The sequence below is a fragment of the Aethalodelphis obliquidens genome, unplaced genomic scaffold (genome assembly GCF_003676395.1).
Source record: "Aethalodelphis obliquidens isolate GAN/ISIS:26980383/991018 unplaced genomic scaffold, ASM367639v1 scaffold53, whole genome shotgun sequence".
Taxonomy (NCBI): domain Eukaryota; kingdom Metazoa; phylum Chordata; class Mammalia; order Artiodactyla; family Delphinidae; genus Aethalodelphis; species Aethalodelphis obliquidens.
The window spans coordinates 2,363,071-2,383,810 of NW_020837997.1; the positions used below are offsets into that span (position 1 = coordinate 2,363,071).

At 53.0% G+C, this 20,740-nt stretch overlaps 1 protein-coding gene across 5 annotated transcripts; it reads left to right on the top strand.

Annotated features, from left to right (window-relative positions):
• The first annotated feature begins 1,889 nt into the window (after positions 1 to 1,889).
• On the top strand, positions 1,890 to 19,341 carry NIBAN3 (niban apoptosis regulator 3). 5 transcript variants are annotated; one of them, XM_027084648.1, is made up of 15 exons: positions 1,894 to 2,113; positions 3,416 to 3,546; positions 6,513 to 6,638; positions 7,267 to 7,381; positions 9,255 to 9,422; positions 10,023 to 10,138; positions 10,222 to 10,326; positions 10,549 to 10,711; positions 11,351 to 11,541; positions 12,991 to 13,149; positions 14,197 to 14,313; positions 14,394 to 14,501; positions 15,300 to 15,411; positions 17,382 to 17,465; positions 18,958 to 19,341. In XM_027084648.1, exons 1-15 carry the CDS (start codon positions 2,059 to 2,061, stop codon positions 19,020 to 19,022), a joined length of 1,815 nt encoding a protein of 604 aa, XP_026940449.1. In that variant the 5' UTR covers positions 1,894 to 2,058; the 3' UTR covers positions 19,023 to 19,341. The 5 variants fall into 5 exon arrangements, with proteins under 5 accessions (XP_026940448.1, XP_026940450.1, XP_026940449.1 ...); XM_027084649.1 differs by lacking the exon at positions 17,382 to 17,465 and having other exon boundaries at positions 1,892 to 2,113; XM_027084646.1 differs by having other exon boundaries at positions 1,897 to 3,546; positions 17,394 to 17,465.
• Positions 19,342 to 20,740: the final 1,399 nt, after the last annotated feature.

Consider the following 20,740-nt stretch of genomic DNA (forward strand, 5'->3'; position numbering starts at 1 on the left):
TAAACTGTGTTAAAATACACATAAAATTTACCATCTTAACCATTTTTAAGTATACAGTTCAGTGGTATTAAATACATTTACAGTTTTAAGCAGCCATTACCATCATCCGTCCCCATAACTCTTTTCATCTTGTAAATCTGAAACTCTGTACTTATTAAACACTAACTCCCCATGCTCCCCTCTCCCCGGCCCTGGCAACCACCATACTATTTTCTGTCTCTATGATTTTCACTACTATTAAGTGCCTCGTGTAATTGGGATCATACAGTATTTGCCTTTTTGTGACGGGCTTATTTCACTCTGCATAATGTCCTCCAGGTTCATCCATGTTGTAGTGTGTGTGAACTTCCTTCCTCTTTAAGATATGATGTACCACAGTTTACTTATCCACTCACCGGTCAGTGGACACTTGGGTTGCTTCTGTGTTCTAGCTATTGTAAATAATGCTGCTGTGAACACGGGTGGATGAATCTCTCTTCCAGAGCCTACTTTCAGTTCTTTTGGATATACGTCCAGAAGTGGAATTGCTGGGTCATAACGCATATGGTAGTTCTATTTTTAATTTTCGGAGGAGCCTCTGTACTGTTTTCCACAGCAGTTGTATCATTTTACATTCCCATCAACAGTGCCCAAGGGTTCCAATTCCTCCTTATCCTCGCTAACACTTGTGTTCTGTTTTTCGTTTGTTTGTTTTTTTTTGTTTTTTGCGGAACGTGGGCCTCTCACTGTTGCGGTCTCTCCCGTTGCGGAGCACAGGCTCCGAACGCGCAGGCTCAGCGGCCATGGCTCACGGGCCTAGCCGCTCCGCGGCATGTGGGATCTTCCTGGACCGGGGCATGAACCCGTGTCCCCTGCATCGGCAGGCAGACTCTCAACCACTGCACCACCAGGGAAGCCCCTGTTTTCTGTTTTTTTGATAGTGACCTGTGGACATATCCTTTTGGGGGACACAGTTCAATCCCCTGCCCACTCACTTGGCCGAGCTCCCGTTGCACACCCAGGGCCAGTCGTGACCTCTGCGCCTGGCCATGCTGCAGTCCTGCTCAGAGCCTTGAATGCTCCGAGGTGCTGCTGCTTTGCGTCAGGACTGCAGCATTGGCCCAGAGTGCGTCTGCTCATGTCCCACCCATCAGTTCTGCCCGGCTCCAGGGACCAGGGGAGGCTGGTGGGAGAGGCACGTGGGAATTGAAACCTTAAAGGTGAAACCACAGAAAGCGAAGTTTCCTTCAACGTCTTGTCTGGGTTGATCACTCAGATGTGAGAGTGAGGAAGTGGGGCGGGGCTGAGCGGAAACAGATTGAGAAAAGCAGAGTAGAGAGTTGGAAGGAAAGCAGCCTGGCCGTGCTTGGGCAACAGCAGGTGCCACTAGTGGGAAGACCCAACTAATCCGATCCAGTCCAGGGCTTTGTGCGCCGATAGGGAATGGACTGGCAAGGCAGGAACCGAAGGGAAACAGCCCACGCGTCCACGGCACAGCAGCGGCTCCCCACCCGCTCCCACTACCCTGGCACTGACCCCAGGGGCCCGGGGTGTCAGTCCACTTCTGTCTTCCCAGCCTGGTGCTGGGCCTGGGCTGGATCCTCTTGGGATCCAGAGTCACCCGGCAAGGGGTAGGTACAGGATTTAGCTGCCCCATCTCTGCCCAGCCCCCCTTCCCTGCCACCCCACACCAACTGCTCTCAGGTCCTGCCAGATATCTGCCCTGCATCCGTCCTCCGAGGCCAGCTGGGACTTTTGTCTCCCACCACCCCGTGCCCCCCCCAACCCGGGGCAGCCCCTACAGAAACCACCAGTTTAGGGCACTTGGCCACAGGGGAACTGGGAGGGCACAGGTGCAGGGTGGGGTGGGGCAGGGGGCGGGGCGGGGCGGGGAGCAGGCATCCCACACCACACTAGGACCATGCTCTGGCTTCTGACCCCAGGCACTGGTCTCTGCAGCATCCAGGCCCCTCAGGTCACCTTGCTCCCAGGGTGCCCCTGAGCTGAGGAACTGGGGGGTTGTGGGGAGGAGGGGGGTGTGTACTTCACTTTCAGGGGAGCCCAGGACACAGTAGCAGGATGGGTGGGCGGCCCTCGAGCCCCTTGGACAAGCGACAGCAGCAGCACCTGAGGGGTGAGTGGACTGGGAAGGAGCGAGATTTTGGCGGGTGGGGTTTAGGGCTGGGTTGTCAGGTACACAGGGTGACCTATTAACGTGAATTCTAGAGAGGCAATGAATACTTTTTTTAGTATAAGTATGTCCCAGATTTTGCAAGAGGGCATACGTATGCTAAAAATGTATTCGTTATTTACCTGAAATTCAAATTTAATTGGCGTCATGTACTTTTATTTGGTAAATCTGGTAAACCTACTCAGGGCATGGGTTTGGGGTGGAGGGCATAGGGCCAGGTGGGAAGTGCCCCAAGCCCAGCCAGATCTTGTGGGATGATCCTCCCAGGTGGGCAAGGACCAGTAGGCCCCTCAGTGTGGACCCCCAGGGACTAAGTCACAGTTCTTGATTTGAGACAAAGAAGGGCCAGTGTCCTCCATCCTCCACACACGCAGTTGAGCACTTACGGTGTGCTGGGCACTGGGGATATGGAGGGGGGGCTCATGATCTAGACTAAGAAACAAGGCCAAGTTGTCATTACATGAATGGATTCAATAAGCTACTCTGCAAAGTGTTGGAATTTTCTTTTTCTGTAGTGGCTTAAACGAGATAAAGATTTGTTTCTCTCTCCTATAGAGGGGAACAGTGGCAGGCAGCCTGATAAAAGTCAGACAACCCATCCCCTTCCATATTATGGTTCTAACATGCGTGGCTTCTGTGCCTGAGGTCACCTCATGACTCAGAATGGCTGCTGAAGCTCCAGTCATCGGATCCACATTCCAGGCAGCAAGATAGATGTGTTTTACACACAGTCAAGTGCACACATATTAGGGGAACAGCTTGAAGAACTTTAACACTTGTGTAATCACCTCCTAGATCAGGATACAGAATACTTCTATCACCCCAGAAAGTTCATGTGTGCTGGGTGAGGTTTTTAAAAGATTTTGTAAATCTCCCCCAGTAAGGGGCAGAAGGAAACTTTCAGGTACAATTGATCTGTTCTTTATCTGGGTCACGGTGATGGTGTCACGGGTGTGTACATGTGTCAAACTCATTCATTTCTATGCTTTATACATTTAAGGTGTGTTGTACATCGTTTATAAATTACGCCTGAATCCTTTAACTCCCCCACCCCCCACCAACCCCCATGTGGATAAAAACAGGCAATGGAGGGTTAAGGGTGAATGGAATTGGAGCATGTCTTCTGGGGCAACTTTGGGGTGCGGATAGGAATCTGTAAGTGGCTTCTCTGCCTGTTCTGCCCCCACCTCCGGCAGGTTGGGGGGGACCTGATTCAGCCACTTCACTATCCTTTTGTCCCTGCAGGCCAGGTAGACACCTTGCTGAGGAACTTCCTGCCCTGCTACCGCGGGCAGCTGGCAGCCTCGGTCCTGTGGCAGATCTCCCGAGAGCTGGGCCCCCAGGAGCCAGCCGGATGCCAGCTGCTGCACAGCAAAGTGGGTGCCGCAAAGGGGGAGGGGTGCTGAGTGGGTGAGGCTGGGGAGGCCATTCGTTCGTTTGAGGGTCCCTCCTCACACCTTTGTCCTTGCTGGTGCCACGACCTGGGGTGACTATTAAAAATTCATTCTGGAACTTCCCTGGTGGTGCAGTGGTTAAGACTCCGAGCTCCCAATGCAGGGGGCCTGGGTTCGATCCCTGGTCAGGGAACTAGATCCCATATGCACGCTACAACTAAGGAGCCCGCCTGCCACAACTAAGACCCGGCGCAACCAAATAAATAAATAAATATATAATAATAATAAATGCTTAAAAATTTGTTTTTAATTCATTTGTTTTTTGGCCATGCTGCGTGGCATGCCGGATCTTAGTTCCCTGACCAGGGATCGAACCCGCACCCCCTGCAGTGGAAGCGTGGAGTCTTAACTACTGGACCACCAGGGATGTCCCCAAAATTCATTCTTCGAGCAAACATTCACTGGGCATTTACCACGTGCCACACCCCTGGCTGGATGCTGGGGACACAGTAGTGACCGAGACAGATCCCGCTTTGCCCTCCGGGGCTCACAGTCTAATTGGGGGAAATGATCAGTTTGTTGTCAAGTTAACATATCATGATGCAGGATAACTTCTGACAGGTGCTAGAAAGACAAAATGAAGGGCGGTGTTGGGGGCTGGAAGCTGGGGTGTAGGAAGGTCCTTCTGAGCTGAGACATAAAGGATGGGAAGGAGCCAGACCTGAAGCCCAGAGTGGGAAGGGCATTCTAGGCAGAGGGCACAGGCAATGCAAAAGCTCTGAAGTTGGAAAAGGTGTGGCCTGGCTGAGTGCATCACCCAAGGGCACAGCATGCCCACTGGACGCCCAAGCCTTTGCATGTGCCACCCTCCCCATTCTATCCCATACTTCGTCTGCTACTTCTTCCAGGAAGCCTTCCTTGACTACTGTTACCCCCACCTGAGTCGGGCACCTCCTCTGGAACCCCTGTCTGTCTGCTCCTCCGACGCAGCCCGGGCTCACACGTCTGCCACCTCCATCTGTCTGCTTTGTGAGGACAGGGTCCAAGCCTTATTTCCCCTTCCCCCTGACCCCATTGTGCCCACATGGTGCCTTCACTTAGTAGGGGCTCAGGAAGGGCTTATCGATGGAACAAAATAGCCTGGAGCTGCCCAGCCCCAGCTCCAAAGGTCTCCTAAGCTGGCAAATGGTGTCCAGGATCTCCATGTGCCCTGTACAACTTAGTTCTCACTAGCCCAGGGGATGGGTCTTTGACCAATGAGGAAACCAAGGCACAGAGAGGTGAAGTGACCTAACTGAGGTCACACTGCCAGCAAGATGCAGAGGCGAGATTTGAACCCAGAGCCCAGACTCCTTACAAGGGATACTGGGTCCCCTGTCCCGATCAGGGCTCTGAGATTTCCTCTCTTGGACACCCCTTCTCCCAGCTGTGCCTGCCCTGGGGTGGGGGCTCTGTGGCACCATGGACAGAGCCCCCTGCCACCTGGGACTCCCCCTGTCCCGCTTGGGGCATCATGGGGCCTGGGCATCGCCCCCACCTGCACCTTCTGTCTCCTGCTGGTCCCAACCCCCTGGGCCAGGGAACAGCTGACGTTGGGGTTCAAGCAGCGTGGAGGGATTTCCCCTCGCTTCAGCTGAAACATTTTCTTTAATACTAGTTTTATCTATTTGCATTATGTATATCATTTCTATGATAACATTTTAACACTATTACTATGAAAAATCTCAGACTTAGGAAGAGAGGTGGAGAATCATCTAATAAACCTCTGAGTTCCCACTACCCGCTGAAGAATCAGAACATCACAAATGCTGTTTATTTAGTCATCAGATATTTACCGAGCACCAACTGTGTAGCAGGAGCTACTCTGGGACCATTGGTGAAACAAAGGCACCCAATTCAGGTGGCCAGGAAGTGAGAAGAGGGACAAAGAAAACGAAACAAGGTGATGTCCCATCTTGCCTGAGGGAGGGGTCTGTGGGCAGAGGCCTGGCCATTTCTCATAACGTTAAACTACACCTGAAAAAAAACAAAAATAAAAAAACTACACCTGCTCCACGACCTAGCAATCCCACCTGTATCAGTTAGCTATGCTGTGTAAAAATACACCACCAAATCAGTGCTTCAAACAACACGTTTGTCATCTCAGTTACCGTGGGTCAGGAATCTAGATGGGGCTTTGCTGGGTCCTTTCTTTCAGGGTCTCTCACAGGCTGCAGTCAAGATGTTGGCCAGGGCTGGGGTCTCATCTGAGGCTCAACTGGGGAAGGGTCCGCTTGCAAGCCAATAGGAGATAACAAAAGTGTCTGCCTCAGTTCATAGTTGGAAGTGCAGGCTGTGAGCGTGCTTGATAAAGAATATAACACCACACCAGCAGTGCCCAAGCACCTGTACAGTAAGTCCCCTACATATGAACCTTCAAGTTGCAAACTTTCAAAGATGTGAATGGGCGTTCCATCAGCATCAGGCGTGAGTGAAACTGCAGCTTGCCCTCCGTCTCCTGTTGCTGACGATCCTTCAGCTCTACCATCTCCCACCTCCTCTCCCTCCTCCAGTCAGTCACTCTTCTTGCCTGTTCACTCGATGCCAGCCCTGTATGCCAGCTGTTGTACTGTACCACTGTACTTTTCAAGGGACTCTACTGCAAGATTAAAAATGTTTTATTTTTTTGTGTGTGTTTGTTTTTTATGTATTATTTGTGTGAAAAGTATTATAAACCTATTACAGTACAGTACTATATAGCCGATGATGTTAGTTGGATACCTAGGCTAACTTTGTTGGACTTATGAACAAATTGGACTTACAGACTCGCTCTCGGAACGGAACTCATTCGTATGTAGGGGACTTACTGTACTTGGTGGCACCCGAGACACAGGAGGAGCTGTCCAGGTGGTCTGGACACCGGGACACTGGCCCATGTTCTTGACATCCGCCCGCCCCTCCTCCCACAGAAGCTGCCCCGAGTCCGGGAGCACCGAGGGCCCCTGACCCAGCTGCAGGGCCACCCACCTCAGTGGCAGCCAATCTTCTGTGTCCTGCGTGGGGACGGCCGCCTGGAGTGGTTCAGGCACAGGGAGGTGAGTGAGCGGCCTGCAGCCCATCTACCTCTGTCGTCTCCATCCCACCCTCCCCAGTGTGGGTTTGGGGTCCAGTTCCCAGCATAGCCCCCCTCCTTTCTTCAATCATCAAGTAGGGCCAACCTGTAAGCTTGGCCCTGGGTGGGCGAACATCTCCTGCTGTGCCAGGTGGATAAACTGAGGCCCAGGCCAGGGGTAGGGGCTCACTCATGGTCATCAGCAGAGCTGAGGTTGAAACCATGCAAGGCCTTTGCACATGCCGCCTGTGCCCTGCTTTCCAGCTGAGGAATTCAGGCAGGTCACTTGTCTCTCTGGGATTCAGTTTTTGCCTCTGTGAAATGGGATGATGATGGTCCACGCCACATGGGGCTGTAAGGATTCAATGGGTTAGTCCTCATATAGCACTTGGGACTGGCCTAGCACACAGCAGGTGCTGGGTGCTCCACTATGGGGAAGGGAAGGAAGGAGGGATTGAGGGAGGGGTGGACAGAAGGAGGGAGGGTGGAGGCAGGGAGGTAGGGTGGAGGATTTCCCCAGTTAACCCAAAACCTTCCCCTGATCCCACACTGGGATATGGAAGCCACAGTTTAGACCTGTCCCAAAACGGTTCTTTGGATGCCTTTTGCAGGAATATGAAAATGGGGACCGTCCCCTGGGCTCCGTGGTCCTGACAGGGTACACAGTCCTGACTTCCCAGAGTGAATATCTCCACCTGTTGGACACTCTCTGCCCAGAACCCTCAGGTAAGGCTCCCGGGGACCCCAAGAGCAGGTTTCTCTACTTCAGCACTGTTGACACTGGGGCCAGATCATTCTTTGCAGTGGGGGCCACCATGTGCTTCACAGGTTGCTGAACAGTATCCCTCGCCTCCACCCACCAGATGCCAGTAGCACTCTGCATCCCAAGAGCGACAACCAAGTATATCTCCAGACATTGCCAAGTGTCCCTGGGGGCAGCATTGCCTCTGGGTGAGCAGCCTCGCTCTAGAAAGAGAAACACCCATTCTTGTCAGGGTGAAGGAGTTAGGTCACCGGACCAGAATCAAAGCAGCAAAGGGTAAAAACGATAAAATATGGTGTCAGTAAGCATGTGGGGAGATGGACAGTGGTGGGCAGGAAAATTGCACAGACTTGTTACAGCGTGTAATTGGTCCGTCCAGTGTTTCCAGGATGGTTCTCCTCCCTTCCCCTTCCTCCCCTTCCTCTTCCTCCTCTTTCTCTCTCTGAATAGGTAAGGAGCAGCGTAAGTGGGCTGGCATGCATCTGATGAGGGCCTGCATCATCTCCTTGAATCTGCCCAGGAGGCAGCCCCATCACTAACCACCCCATTTTACAGAGGGGGACACTGAGGCCAAGGGCCGTCACACAGTTAGTAAGGGACAGAGCCAGAATTTACACCTTTTGCTTCACTGCAGAGCTATCCTGCTGTTTAATCAGGCGAAGATGTAGCAACAAGAACCGTCTGCAGAAATGCTGATGATGTCGAAAACATGGGAATCCACCCACATACGCATCCTTTGGGGTTGATTAAATAAATCACAGCTTGACCCTCAGGAAGGAAAGCTGTGCAGCCTCTGAAGGTTTCCCAGACATATGCAGGAGCCCGAAGGCCAGTTATAAACCAGAAAACTCCACATTGTTAAAAAAAAAAAAAAAGCACGTCATACAGCTTTGTGCAGATTTTAAAATCTGGAATAATGTCCCCCAAACTGTTAACAGCTATTATCATCTCTGGGGGCTGCTATCGAAGGGCTGGATGACAAAGGACGTCCACCTTTTTCTGCATTATTATTATTTTTAAATTTATTTTTGGCTGCATTGGGTCTTCGTTGCTTTGTGCAGGCTTTCTCTAGGTGCGGCGAGCGGGGTCTGCTCTTTGCTGCGGTGTGCGGGCTCTAGGCGCGCGAGCTTCAGTAATTGTGGCACGTGGGCTTAGTAGTTGTGGCTTGCAGGCTCTAGAGCGCAGGCTCGGTAGTTGTGGCGCATGGGCTTTGTTGCTCCGCGGCATGTGGGATCTTCCCGGACCAGAGCTCGAACCCGTGTCCCCTGCATTGGCAGGCAGATTCTTAACCACTGCACCACCAGGGAAGCCCTTTCTGCACTATTGCATTTTACTGCAGTCTGTATGTATCACTCTGGAAATCTGAACAAAACACTGAGGATTTGGGAGACTCCAATTTAATTCATCAAAATAAATTCACTCATTTTTGTCCTCCCAACAGTTCTAGGTCATTGGTATCACTTTTTAGCCCATTTTGCAGGTAGGAAAACTGAGGTTTTTTCAGGGAGATGAAAAGAGCTAGCTCTGTGCAAAGAGCTAGAAAATGGTCTGGCCAGGTTTGAACCAGGGCCTAGCCGACTCCAGCACCCCACAGCAGGCAGGGCTCAGACCACATGCCAGCTAGGAGAGATTGTTGGTGGCTGCCTAGGGCTGCTGTGTTAAGCATGTTGCTCAGGCTGGGAAACAGTGCTGGCATGGATTACTGATGTCTGCCCTGGGCACACCTCCTCCTGGGACTGAGCTGAAGTAAGGGTTCTCTACACATTTCATGGTTATTGTCTCCTAGTGAATGAATGATTTTAGAGTGAATGAAGATGCGACCTCCTCTGCTTTCAGGACACCATGCACAGGAAGAGCCTGACCCCCTCTTGGAAATGCCTGTCAGTTTCCCCCTGTTCCTGCAGCACCCCTTCCGCCGGCACCTCTGTTTCTCTGCAGCCACAGCGGAGGTGCAGCGTGCCTGGAGGCTAGCCCTGCAGGGCGGCATCCGGCTTCGAGGCACAGGTGGGTCCTGGGAAAGGGCAGGCAGTGGTGGAGCACAGAGTCTGGAGTCGGAGGGTTCCGCTCCTGCTGGCTGTGGGATCCTCTCCAAGCCTCAGTTTCCTTATTTATAAAATGGATCGTGGGGGAGGACAGAGGGGAAACAGGCAGTTGTGCATGGCCCGGGCTGTAATGAGGGCACAGCACCATGGGAGCTTAGTCTGGGGGTTCAGGGACGGGATGTCCAAACTGGGGTCTAAAAAAGATGAGGGGCCAGCCAGGTGAAGAAGAGGAGTTAGGACTGACACATCTGGGCAGGTTGTTGACTGAACAAACGTACCTAACTGGAGAGGCAACTGGAGACCGCAGTGGGATCTGGGCTGTGACTGCCTGCCCAGGATGCCTTTTCCAAAGTGGTACACAGGCCCCTTATGGGCTGGTGATAAACGTAGGGGAGCGTGTTCCCGGCGGAGGGCACTCCTTTGCGCAGAGGTCTGGAAGTGGGTGAGACTTAGCTGTTTGGGACCTGGCGAGGAGGCGGAGGGCTTCCTTCTCAGGCGACGGGGAGCCAGGCAGCCTGAGAGCAGGGGAGGGGTGGACGGGCACTGAGGAGCCGCCCCTCAGTCCTGCAGCGAAGTCAAGCCCCAGCCGCCCGTGCCTTCCTGGACGCCATACGGCTCTACCGGCAGCAGCAAGGCCACTTTGGCGACGACGACGTGACCCTAGGCTCGGACGCCGAGGTCAGTGCCGCGCAAGGCCGCACCCGGGACCCCCCTGACCCCTTCTCGGCCCACCGAAGCACCCATGGTCACCTCTCCCGCAGGTGCTGACTGCGGTACTGATGCGGGAGCTGCTGCCTGCGCTGCGAGCCCAGACCCTGCCCGGCCTGCGCGGGGCCGGCCGCGCTCGGGCCTGGGCCTGGGCCAAGGTACGCATGCGGTGGAGGAGGTGGGGCAGGGACACGCGGGAGGCCGCGGATGGGGATAGGAGCCGGACCCGGGTGCTCAGCTTCGCCCTCCCTGCGACTGTCGCCCAACCTCTCCGCCCATCTCTGTGCGTCTGTCTTCTCTCTGTCTTCCTACCCTCGCCCCATCTCGTCTCTCTACCGCGTCCCTGGCCCGTGTGGGGTCCCCTCGGCTGATCTGGGCAGCTACTGGACGCCGTCCACGCTGCAGTCCTGGCCGGGGCCTCCACTGGGCTCCGCGCCTTCCAGCCCGAAAAGGAGGAGCTGCTCGCCGCCCTGGAGAAGACTATCCGCCCAGACGTAGATCAGATGCTGAAGTTGCGGGAGCGCGTGTTAGGGAGGCTGCAGGGTGAGGTCCGGGGGCGTGGCCTGGATGTGAGGGGCGGGGCCGGGAGCCTGAGAGGAAGAAGGGGAACAGCTTGGGTGTAAGGGAAGGGGCCCAAGGTCTGGGACCCGGTGGAGGCAGGGCCGGAGAAGAAAAGGGTGGAGCCTAAGTGGGAAAATGGGCGAGGCCTTGATGCTTTGGTGGTGAGACTAGATTTCTAGACAGGGTCAAGAGGGAGGACGGCGGAAAAAAAAAAAAAAAAGAGGGAGGGCGGGTGCTTGGGAGGCGGGAAGGCCAGGGATGGAGCTGGTGAGCCCGGAGACCAAGACTGGGTGGGGAGAGGGGCAGAGGCCTTGGCGGTATAAGGCCTGACTCCAGTTGTGGGTTGTCCAGTCAGACAGCGGAGATAGCTCTCACTCAGCTCAGTAACAAAGAGAACAGAGTTGGAATCTTAACTCTGCCTCTGTGTGCAACTTTGAGCCGATCCCCATGGCACTTGGCCTCGGTTTTCTATTCTGTATAATGGGGTAGAGGAGGGGGCTCAAAGTCAGGGCTCCCGTCTACCTTACCCTGTTGAGCCCATGGCCTCACTCCGTACCCTCCACCTCCCAATTTGCGGAGCACCTCGAGGAGGAGATCCAGGCCAGTGTCTTCCACTCGCAGCCAACGTCCAGGGTCCCCTCGAATCGTGCCTGCGCAGGAAGGTGGATGCGCAGCTGCCCCGGGTCACGCAGACGCTGCTGAGCACCGTGGAAGCTGAACTCACGGCAGTGCAGACCCTCCTAACCCAGGGCATGGACCGCCTGTCCCGCCACCTGCGTGGGAGCCCCTCCAGCACCCGGCTGCGGAAGGAGGTGAGGTCCAGTGGGTCGTGTTTCATCGGGCCTATGGGCAGTGTGTTAACTTTATAGAAGAGTTGCATGCACCTTGAATCTTTCTTGTTTGAAAACCTTCTCTTAAAAATCTCTGAACTTTCTTCTAAGCTGCATTTTACTTACGGTGGTCCACTATGCTATGGTCACTGGGGCACGGTTTATAACATGGGGGGAAGGAGTAAGATGACAAGATTAGCATTTTAGTAACATCAATCTGGAGTCACCTTCCCTACAAATTGTTCCTCCTCCCATTGCCTTGTTTGGCCACAGCCCACCCCATTCCCTGGGACAGAATTCTGCAACACGCAGGTCAGCTCTTTTCTTCTGATATTAAATGAGAGCATACTATGTGCCAAGAAACCTTCAACTCGTTAAGTGTCTGTTGACCTTTAAAATGAAACAGCCAGTTATTTTATCAGCAGAACATTTTGGGAAGGGAGGTTAGCATGAGAATTGCAATTCGGGACGCGCAAGCTATGGCAAAACCAGAGGCAAGTCTGGCAAACGAAGGGGAGGAACATTACTTTATAGAGAAGAAGGAAAAAATTGGGAGGGGCAGCTCTCAAGGAAAGTCCATTGAAGAAAAGCGAGAGTTCAGGGTGGTGACAGTTTCTCATTGGCTGAGTGGTGGTAGTTTCTCATTGGTTGGGGCTGTTACTGCATAAGGAGAAAATCTTCCTCCTGCTGGAGTGGTAAAGTAGTAACCTTCTTCCAGTTTGGGGTCTGCAGAGGGCAAGGAGTGGCAGTGCACGAGAGCGCCCCCCCCCGCCCCTTTCAGGGCTTAATGATTTCATATTTATTTATTTAGCCACGCAACTTGTGGGATCTCAGTTCCCCGGCCAGGGATTGAACCTGGGCCACCGCAGTGAAAGCTCCGAATCCTAACCACTAGACTAACAGGGAACTCCCATGACTTTATTTTAAATGAGGTTTCCCTTTATTAATCTTCACATCTCCATTTCATAATCACCTCCTCCAGGAACTTTCCCTGGTCCTTTCTGCATCTGCAGCTGCGCGTGCTTCCCTCCTCACAGGAGTATTAACTCACCACTACCGTTGTTTGTCTACACTCTGTCTCCTCCAACTTTTCTGTGAGCAGTTTGAGGGCAAATACCACTTTGGATTATTGCACTTCTGCAGCCGCAGGGTCCAGCACAAAGAGAACATCAGGTGGGACAAGGGCTGAGTGTGCCCCTTTCCCCTCAGCCACGCCAGCACCACATGTTATCATTGGTTTCAAGTTTTACCGTTTTATGTCCATCACACCATACCTCACAGTTACTTTTATTATGCATTATTTTGGTGACAACTGAGGCGGGATGTGTTTCCATTTGTGTTTCTCCTTCGATGAACTGTCTATGAGGTCCTTAGCCTTGCTCTTCCATGGGCTGGTGGTATTTTTCTTACCTGACTGCTATGGGAACACAGGTTTACTCATTTGGGGAGATGCCATGGGACCCAGAGCTGATGCAGACCTGCTACCGAGAGGCGGAGCGGAGCCGGGGGCGCCTGGGGCAGCTGGCAGAACCATTTGGCTTCTTTGGAACTCAGAGCCTGGTGTTTGGGGCCCAGGATCTCGCACAGCAGGTAAGGGTGAGTGGGAGGCTGGGAGGAAGTGAGTCAAGGATGGCAGCCTCCAATGAGTAGGTGCCGAGTGTGTGCCAGGGAGACCACGATGACCCAGACAGACCCGGCCCTCCCTCGCTGGACTCCCCAGTGTCATGCAGACATGAGCTCATGACCAGGCAGGCAGTAATCACACATGATGGGCAGGGCTGTGATGGGGACACACAAGGTGCTACGGGAACCCTGAGGAGGCGCCTGATCCATCTCCAGGGTTGGGAAGGCTTCCAGGAGGAGAGGACTGCCAGGCTGGGGCAGCTGGGGGAGGAATGGGAATGGGGCATGTCCTGGGTGGAGGGAACAGTGTGGATAAGCCCTGGGAGGTGTGAGAGCGTGTCCACATTTGGGGAAAGTGAAGCAGTTTAGAGACACTGGCTTGTAGATTTCATGGGAGGGCATAGATGTGGGAGATATGCCAGCGAGGTGGGGGGGCAGATGGGTCAGGGCCTTGAGTATGGGGCTCAGGGGGCTGGGCTCTGTCCAAGGGCAACAGGAGTCACAGCAGGTGTGTGAGCAGGGGAGGGGCATGGCCAGATTCAAGGTTTTTTAGAAAGCCCTGCCTGCCCTGGGGAGCAGGGGCTGTCGGGGGCAGAAGTGGAGGAGGCAGGGAGGAGGTCTGAACCAGAATGGGTCGGTGGAGAGGAGCAGGGTGTGTTTTGAAAGCCAAGGGGTTGGGACGTGCTAATGGACATGGTGAGTGAAAGAGACGGGGACTGAGAAGACCCAGTGCTGCCCGGCACGGTTGTTCAGTTTGTACACTGCACAAGCCTGCTCAGCCAAGGAGCCTGGACTGTGGACAGCTCTCTGACCCCCATGCTGGGCATCCTGGCACTGAATGGATGACCCCCGAGTCCTGAGAGGAAGAGAGTGCTGTTTCTTGGGACAAGAAGGAGGTTGGAGGGAAGTAGTTGGTCAGGGCGGGCTGGATGCTGAGAAGGGTTCAACCGAGCAGGCGTAGAGCCCAGAAAAAGCATGGATTCCCAGGGTTCATCCCAGCATCTCTTCCCACAGCTCATGGCTGACGCCGTGGCCACCTTCCTGCAGCTGGCTGACCAATGTCTGACCACGGCTCTGGACTGTGACCAGGCTGCCCGGCAGCTGGAGAAAGTCAGGGGGCGCGTGCTGAAGGTGAGGTCTGTGGGGAGGGCATGGCAGTGGGCCTGGGTGCTCAGGTGGTTGTGAGACCAGTTGCCGTGTGTGTCATGCAGAAATTCCAGTCGGATAGTGGCTCAGCGCGGAGGCGGTTCATCCATGGCTGGCTGCTCTGCATCTTCTTGCCCTTCGTGCTGAGCCAGCTGGAGCTGAGCTGCAAAGCGGTGAGCTGATGGGGGACGGGTCCTATACAGCAACCAAGCATCTTTCTGTAAGGCTCATAGAGCCACCTTGATGATTAGAGACTTTTGTTCCCTGAGCCCAGGGGCTGGGTTGGATGGCTCTTCTGGGACTTCATGATGCCCTCTGCTTCTCCCATGACAATGCTGTGTCTGCAGAGCTGGCGTGGGGTCCCATGCATCACATATCAGCAGGTGATACAGGCTTCAGAGAAGGGAGGAGGCAGAGGGGGAGTGTATGTGTGTGTATGGTGAGGGTGCTGAGTGGTTAGGGGGGCTGTCTCTGAGAAGATGATGCTTGAGAAGCAGTGAACTAAAGGCATGAGCCATGTCCTGGGGAAGAGTATTCCAGGCAGAGGGTACAGCATGTGCAAAGGTCCTGAGGTAGGTCTGTGCCTGGTGTGTTGGAGAAACAGAGAATAGGCAAGTGTGGCTGGAGCTTACCGAACAATGGGGTAGGAAGTAGTCGAGGGGAGAGGTCACAGGGGCCTTGCTACGCAGGCTTAGGGGCGCCATGAAGGGGTCTGCATCAGGGGTCAGGCAGGAAGTGACTGTGAGGGGTCCCAGCAGAAACACCTGTATTATTCCCATTGAGGTGTGATGTGCTTTGTTTCACCGATTCTCACAACAACCCGAGGGAATAATGAGTCAAGGAGTCCATTTTAAAGATGAGGAAACTGAGGCCCAGGTTTTCCTAGCTAATCAGTGACAGAGCTGGGGCTCAAACCCATGTCACACAGAGCCCACCCCTCCAGCCCAGCCCCTCACCTGCCTCGCTTACAGGAGCTGCCTGAGTTCGAAGGGGACGTCCTTGCTGTGGGCAGCCCTGCTCTGACCATTGAGGGTATTTATGAGGATGTCATCCGGGGGGTCCTGCTGCAGAGGATCAGTCGAGGTGAGCCCCACCCCCTATGGCTCAGGGGAGCCTGGTGACCCCTGGCTGTGTATACTGAGCCCTACCAGGGTCCCCATCGCCTCTCACTACCTGTGAACACTAGTCCTTTGACTAAGGGCCAGGACTGGGACAGAGCGGGTCTGGGGTGGGCGAGCCTAGAGGGGCAGTGATGGAAGCTCCCTGAAGGAGGGGGCATTGGAGTGGGGCTGTGACGGATATGCAGGAGTTCTTAGGATGAGAGAAGGGAGGCAAAATTTAAAAACTGGGGATAGACATTTACATTTACTCATTCAACAACCTCTCCATGTTTTATTCTGGGCTGGCATTGAGCCCTCAAGAGTACGTGGACTTGGGGTAGGCCTCTTAGGATTTCCTGGGCTGGAAAGAGGCTCCTGACTGTCTCTTCTCCCTCCTGCCTTGTCTGTTCCTTCCTGACCCAATGCCTATGACTGCTGAGACGTGTACTAACAGGGGAATGAGCAATGTGTAATGGTTATTCAGGGAATGTCACAGCTGACACAGAAGGAAGGAGAGGAGGCTGCAGGCTGCCAGGGCAGACGTGCAGGGCCTTGAATGACAGGCAGAGGAGTTTAGACATTTTGTGGCAGGCAATAGGGAGCCACGGAGGGTGTGTGAGCAAGAGGGCAACAGTGGCTAGACTGGAAGCCAGGGAGGAGGCTGAGGGCCTGGTCCTGGGGGGCAAAGGATGGACTCGAGCAGGGGCAGCAACCAAGGGGACGGAGCCCAGGCATGAGGATGAGACGGAAGTCAAAGGTTGTTGTTGGCCTGGGGTGTCACTGGGTGCATGGGAGGGACCACAACCCTGGGGATGGTGTAGAGAGAAAGGAGAGGAGTCCCAAAGAGCCTGGATTTGAAGGACACAAAGAGGAAGAAGGGATGCAGAAGGAGTAGTCAGAGAGGTGGGAGAAACCCAGAGATAGCAGTGTTCTGGGAGCCAGGAAGTAAGGGTGAGAAGTGTCCTTGAGGCCAAACAAAAAGAACCGAGTTCCTTTAGAATAGGGGCCATTTTACATGGAAAAAGACTAATCTCTGATTGGAAAAAATTTTTCAGAAACAGGTTTCCATTCCTAGAAGTTCTACTTGTACTGAAGGTGGGGTGGGGGTGGGGTGTTTCCATCCTCAATTGATTTGTGATGTCTGCTTGAAGCATTGTCCTGGAAGGTGGGGTAGGTAGCATCCAGGCTCAGTGAAGGTGTGGGGATCGGCTAGCAATGTCTGCCATGGGCACAGGTGTGGAGAGAGGCTCATGTGAGCCACTTGTTTAGGGTTCCTGGTTGAGACATTTCTTCCATGCTTTGCCCTCTTGTGGCCTCTCTGGGAAAATTCATGGAAGCCCTGGGATTCTGGGGCTTATCCAGGTGTGTCCGGGGGTTTAACTCTTTATTTTTATTTATTTATTTATTTATTTTTGTGGTACACGGGCCTCTCACTGTTGTGGCCTCTCCCCTTGCGGAGCACAGGCTCGGGACATGCAGGCTCAGCGGCCATGGCTCACCGGCCCAGCCGCTCCGCGGCATGTGGGATCTTCCTGGACCGGGGCACGAACCCGTGTCCCCTGCATCGGCAGGCGGACTCTCAACCACTGCGCCACCAGGGGAGCCCTATCTCTTTATTTTATTTTTAAATTTATTTATTTTTGGCTGCATTGCGTCTTCGTTGCTGCGTGCAGGCCCTCCCTAGTTGTGGCGAGCAGGGGCCACTCCTTGCTGCAGTGTGTGGGCCCCTCACTGTGGTGGCTTCTCCTGCTGTGGAGCGTGGGCTCCAGGCGCGTGGGCTTCAGTAGTTCTGGCACGCGGGCTCTAGAGTGCAGGATCAGCAGCTGAGGCACGTGGGCCCAGCTGCTCCACTGCATGTGGGATCCTCCCAGACCAGGGCTTGAACCTGTGTCCCCTGCATTGGCAGGCAGACTCTCAACCACTGCGCAACCAGGGAAGTCTCTCTTATTTTAGAATTGAAAAAAGCCCTTGGTGCCAGCAACATGTCCTGCACTCTGGATGGCTGCTCGGAGCTTCCATGGGACCAAGGAGAAACAGGTGGGGACCTCACAGGTTCTTGGCCCATGCCAGTGAATTGCCAGGGTCGGGGGGCCTGTGTGGGGTATACAAGAGGATTGTGAGTGTGGGTTCCTGGGTGGAACAGTATGCACCTTGTCTCCTGACTTGGCCAGGTTGGCCAAGCTCATGGTGAACTAGGGCGATGGGGAGCCAAGGAGTGTGCCTGAGTGTCAGAGGTATCCTCTGACATGCATATGAATTTGTGTCCCATCTCTTCTTGCCAGACCTCTATAGGGCCTCTCCCAATGGCTACCAGTTCCCAGCACTTGTGGGGGAGATAGTGGTGATGGGAGCCTTGGGTTCACCTTAACAATGGGTGCATGGAGCTGTGCTCAGGGCCAGGGCAGCCTGGCCTCCTACTATAGCACCCTACAGAGACCTCCTTGTTGCAGCAGTAAATGTGTGTAGGGCTGAGGCTGACGCTGCTGGTGGTGCAGGGATCCTGAACTCCATCCCTAAGACGGAAATGTTTCATGGGGACTTCCCTGAAATGGGACAGAAAGCAACTCGTCCAACTAGAGGCGGCCCAGTGGGCAAGATGTTTATAATCTGGATGTTCAGGACCCAGGGCAGATGCAGGTATTCTGGAGCAGCTCTCAGCTCCTCAACCCCCTTGGGTATCATTGTTATGAGAGCTTTGTGAATCCACCCAGCTAAGCAGCTCCCACATTCTTCACCCACAGAAACTCTGAGATAATAAACGTGTATAGTTTTCAGTGGCTAACTTTGGGGGGTCATTTGTTACGTGGCAATAGCTAACTAATACACTCCCTAGCTGATTGGGGGCAGCATCTCATAGTCAATTGCTGCAGATAAACTGATGAATGTCCACACTCACTGGGATACATTGAAGATTAAACAATCTTAGAAAGACTTCTGGGTGTCATAATATTTGGGGATTTGCAACCGGGGATGAAGGATTGTGGATGGGCTCCTTAATCTATTTAACCAGAATCTAATTGATGATGGGGTTTTGCTTCTAATCTTTTGCACTAACAGCTAACACCATAGTGAACGACCTTTTACATACTTTTCATGCAAGGGGGTAAATCCCCCAAGGTGAAATCTCAGGGTTTAGAGCATGCATGTTTGTCATTTCAATAGCAGTCTTGAGAGTGCTCTCCATCAGAGTGGTCTCACCTGGTGCCCACTCATCTGTGTGGAGGTGGCCCATTTCCCCACAGGCTGTCAGCCGACTTGGGATTTCCCAGATCTTCTGGGTAAAAAATGTGGTCTTGGCATCATTTTAATGAGCATGTCTTATTGGGGATGAGGTGGAGAGTCTTCTCATGTGTTTAGGAGCTTGTCTGTGAACCTCCATTTCTCTCTGTGGCCCACTTATCTTCTGGGTGCTTTTGCATTTCTATTAAATTATTCTCGCTAAGCTTCCAATTACTGGGTATTTATTATGTGCCAGGCATTTGATGTGTCCAAATGTTTTGGCATCCTTATGACACTTTCCATTTTACAGATGTGGAAACTGAGGCTCAGAGAGGCACTTACTCCAGGCAACCAGGCTCCAGCACCGAGGTCTAGCCACTCTGCCCACTGCCTCCTCCAGGGACGTTCCAGAGCTGAAGCTTTGCCCACATTCATCGTCATTCTCAATGGATAAATGTCTACTAGTGGAATTTCTGAGTCAAAGCATATGTACCAGTTCAAGGCTTGTATAATCCCCACACCTCTGCCTTACTCCTCTCCAGAAAGTCTATGCCTTTTAACACTCTCACCAGCAGCATTTATACGTATTCTCTTTTCCAAACACTAGGAATTTTCATAAAAGGAAAAACTGCCAGTTTGATAGACACACACACAGAGTGCATTGTTTTATTTAAAATTTCTTGGATGACTACATTGAACCTGAAAATATGTTTATTGACCATTAATATGTTTGTGTGTTTCTTATTTATTTATTTATTTTTGGCTTTGTCGGGTCTTAGTTGTGCCATGCGGGATCTTTTGTTGTGGCGTGCAGGTTTCTCTCTAGTTGTGGCGTCAGGGTTTTCTGTCTCTAGTTGAGGCGCCTGGGCTTATTTGCCCGGTGGCATGTGGGACCTTAGTTCCCCGACCAGGGAACGAACCCGTGTCCCTTGCATTGGAAGATGGATTCTTTACCACTGTATGTGTGTTTCTGTGTTTTCCTTTCTTTTCTTTTCTTTTCTACTGAATTGCCTGTTCATAGCTTTTGCCTACTTTTGTCTTCAGGAGAATTTATATTTTTCTTAATGATCTCTAATAACTCTTTGTATATTAAGGATAGTAACACTTTCTGATACGCCACAGATTTTTTTTTCAGCTTGCTGTGGGCCTTTGGGTTTGTTTACTTGCTCCAAATTCTTACCTTAGTATCAAGTTTCCCAGCTTAGAGCTTTTACTGCCTTCCTCTGTTTGCCAGAAAAGCCATCTGTCCACTGGAGCCTGGCAGCTTCACATCACAAGACTTCCAGCTGCTTCCGGAGCAGGTTCTGGGAGGGACTTCCCCAGTGTTTTTCTCAGTTCAGCTTTCAGAGGGGGGTAATGCACACTCCATGGTTTCCTCCCCCAAGAGAATGAGATTTTCCTCACCTTTACTTCCTAACTTTTGCCCTACTGTCTCTTGCACACACTGAGGACACACGATCTGTCCCCTGAATTTTACTTAACAATATTGAGCCCCCAACCCCACCACTCACGTTAATAAATAGATACCTGAGCATCACAAAAACGATGAATTAGAAAACATATTAGATTACTGGAAAACAGCCCCCTCGTAGCATTTCTTTGGAAACGTCCACCTCCCTCCCGTTCCATCTACACACAAGCCTGCGGGGTCGTTGACTCCATTTTACAGATGGACAAACTTAGGCTCACACAGACGGCCCACTTGGGGACTGGATTTGAAGCCAGGTCTGGGGACGCCAGGGCCCACGCGCTTGGTACTCAACAACCCTTGAGGGCATCCCAGGGAGGTCGAGAACTAGAGTGGTAAAACTCATGTTGCAGCAGAGGAAACTGAGGCTCAGATCTTGAGTCCCAAACCAGATCCTGACTATCCAGGTTCGACTCGTGACACAGCCGGTCTTATACAAATGGAAGTTGGATGGCGAATCAGGCTGGGATCCTGGCGAGAGCAGCTGCTCGGTGGCAGGGCAGATTCTGAGGTCTGACGGCTTTATCGCACAGACCCAAGTTCAGAGCGCTCAGCGTCTTGGGGTGGGGGGTCGGGGGAGGCTGGGGCTTCCCGGGCAGGCCTGCAGATTGACGTCACTTCGAGC

Bases quoted from the DNA above. Each gene is read 5' to 3' on its own strand.
- NIBAN3 (XM_027084645.1), top strand. From the start codon at position 3,274: ATGGAATTGGAGCATGTCTTCTGGGGCAACTTTGGGGTGCGGATAGGA. The intron at 3,547-6,512 runs GTGGGTGCCGCA...CTCCTCCCACAG, and splicing joins GCCAGCTGCTGCACAGCAAA to AAGCTGCCCCGAGTCCGGGA. The intron at 6,639-7,266 runs GTGAGTGAGCGG...TGCCTTTTGCAG, and splicing joins AGTGGTTCAGGCACAGGGAG to GAATATGAAAATGGGGACCG.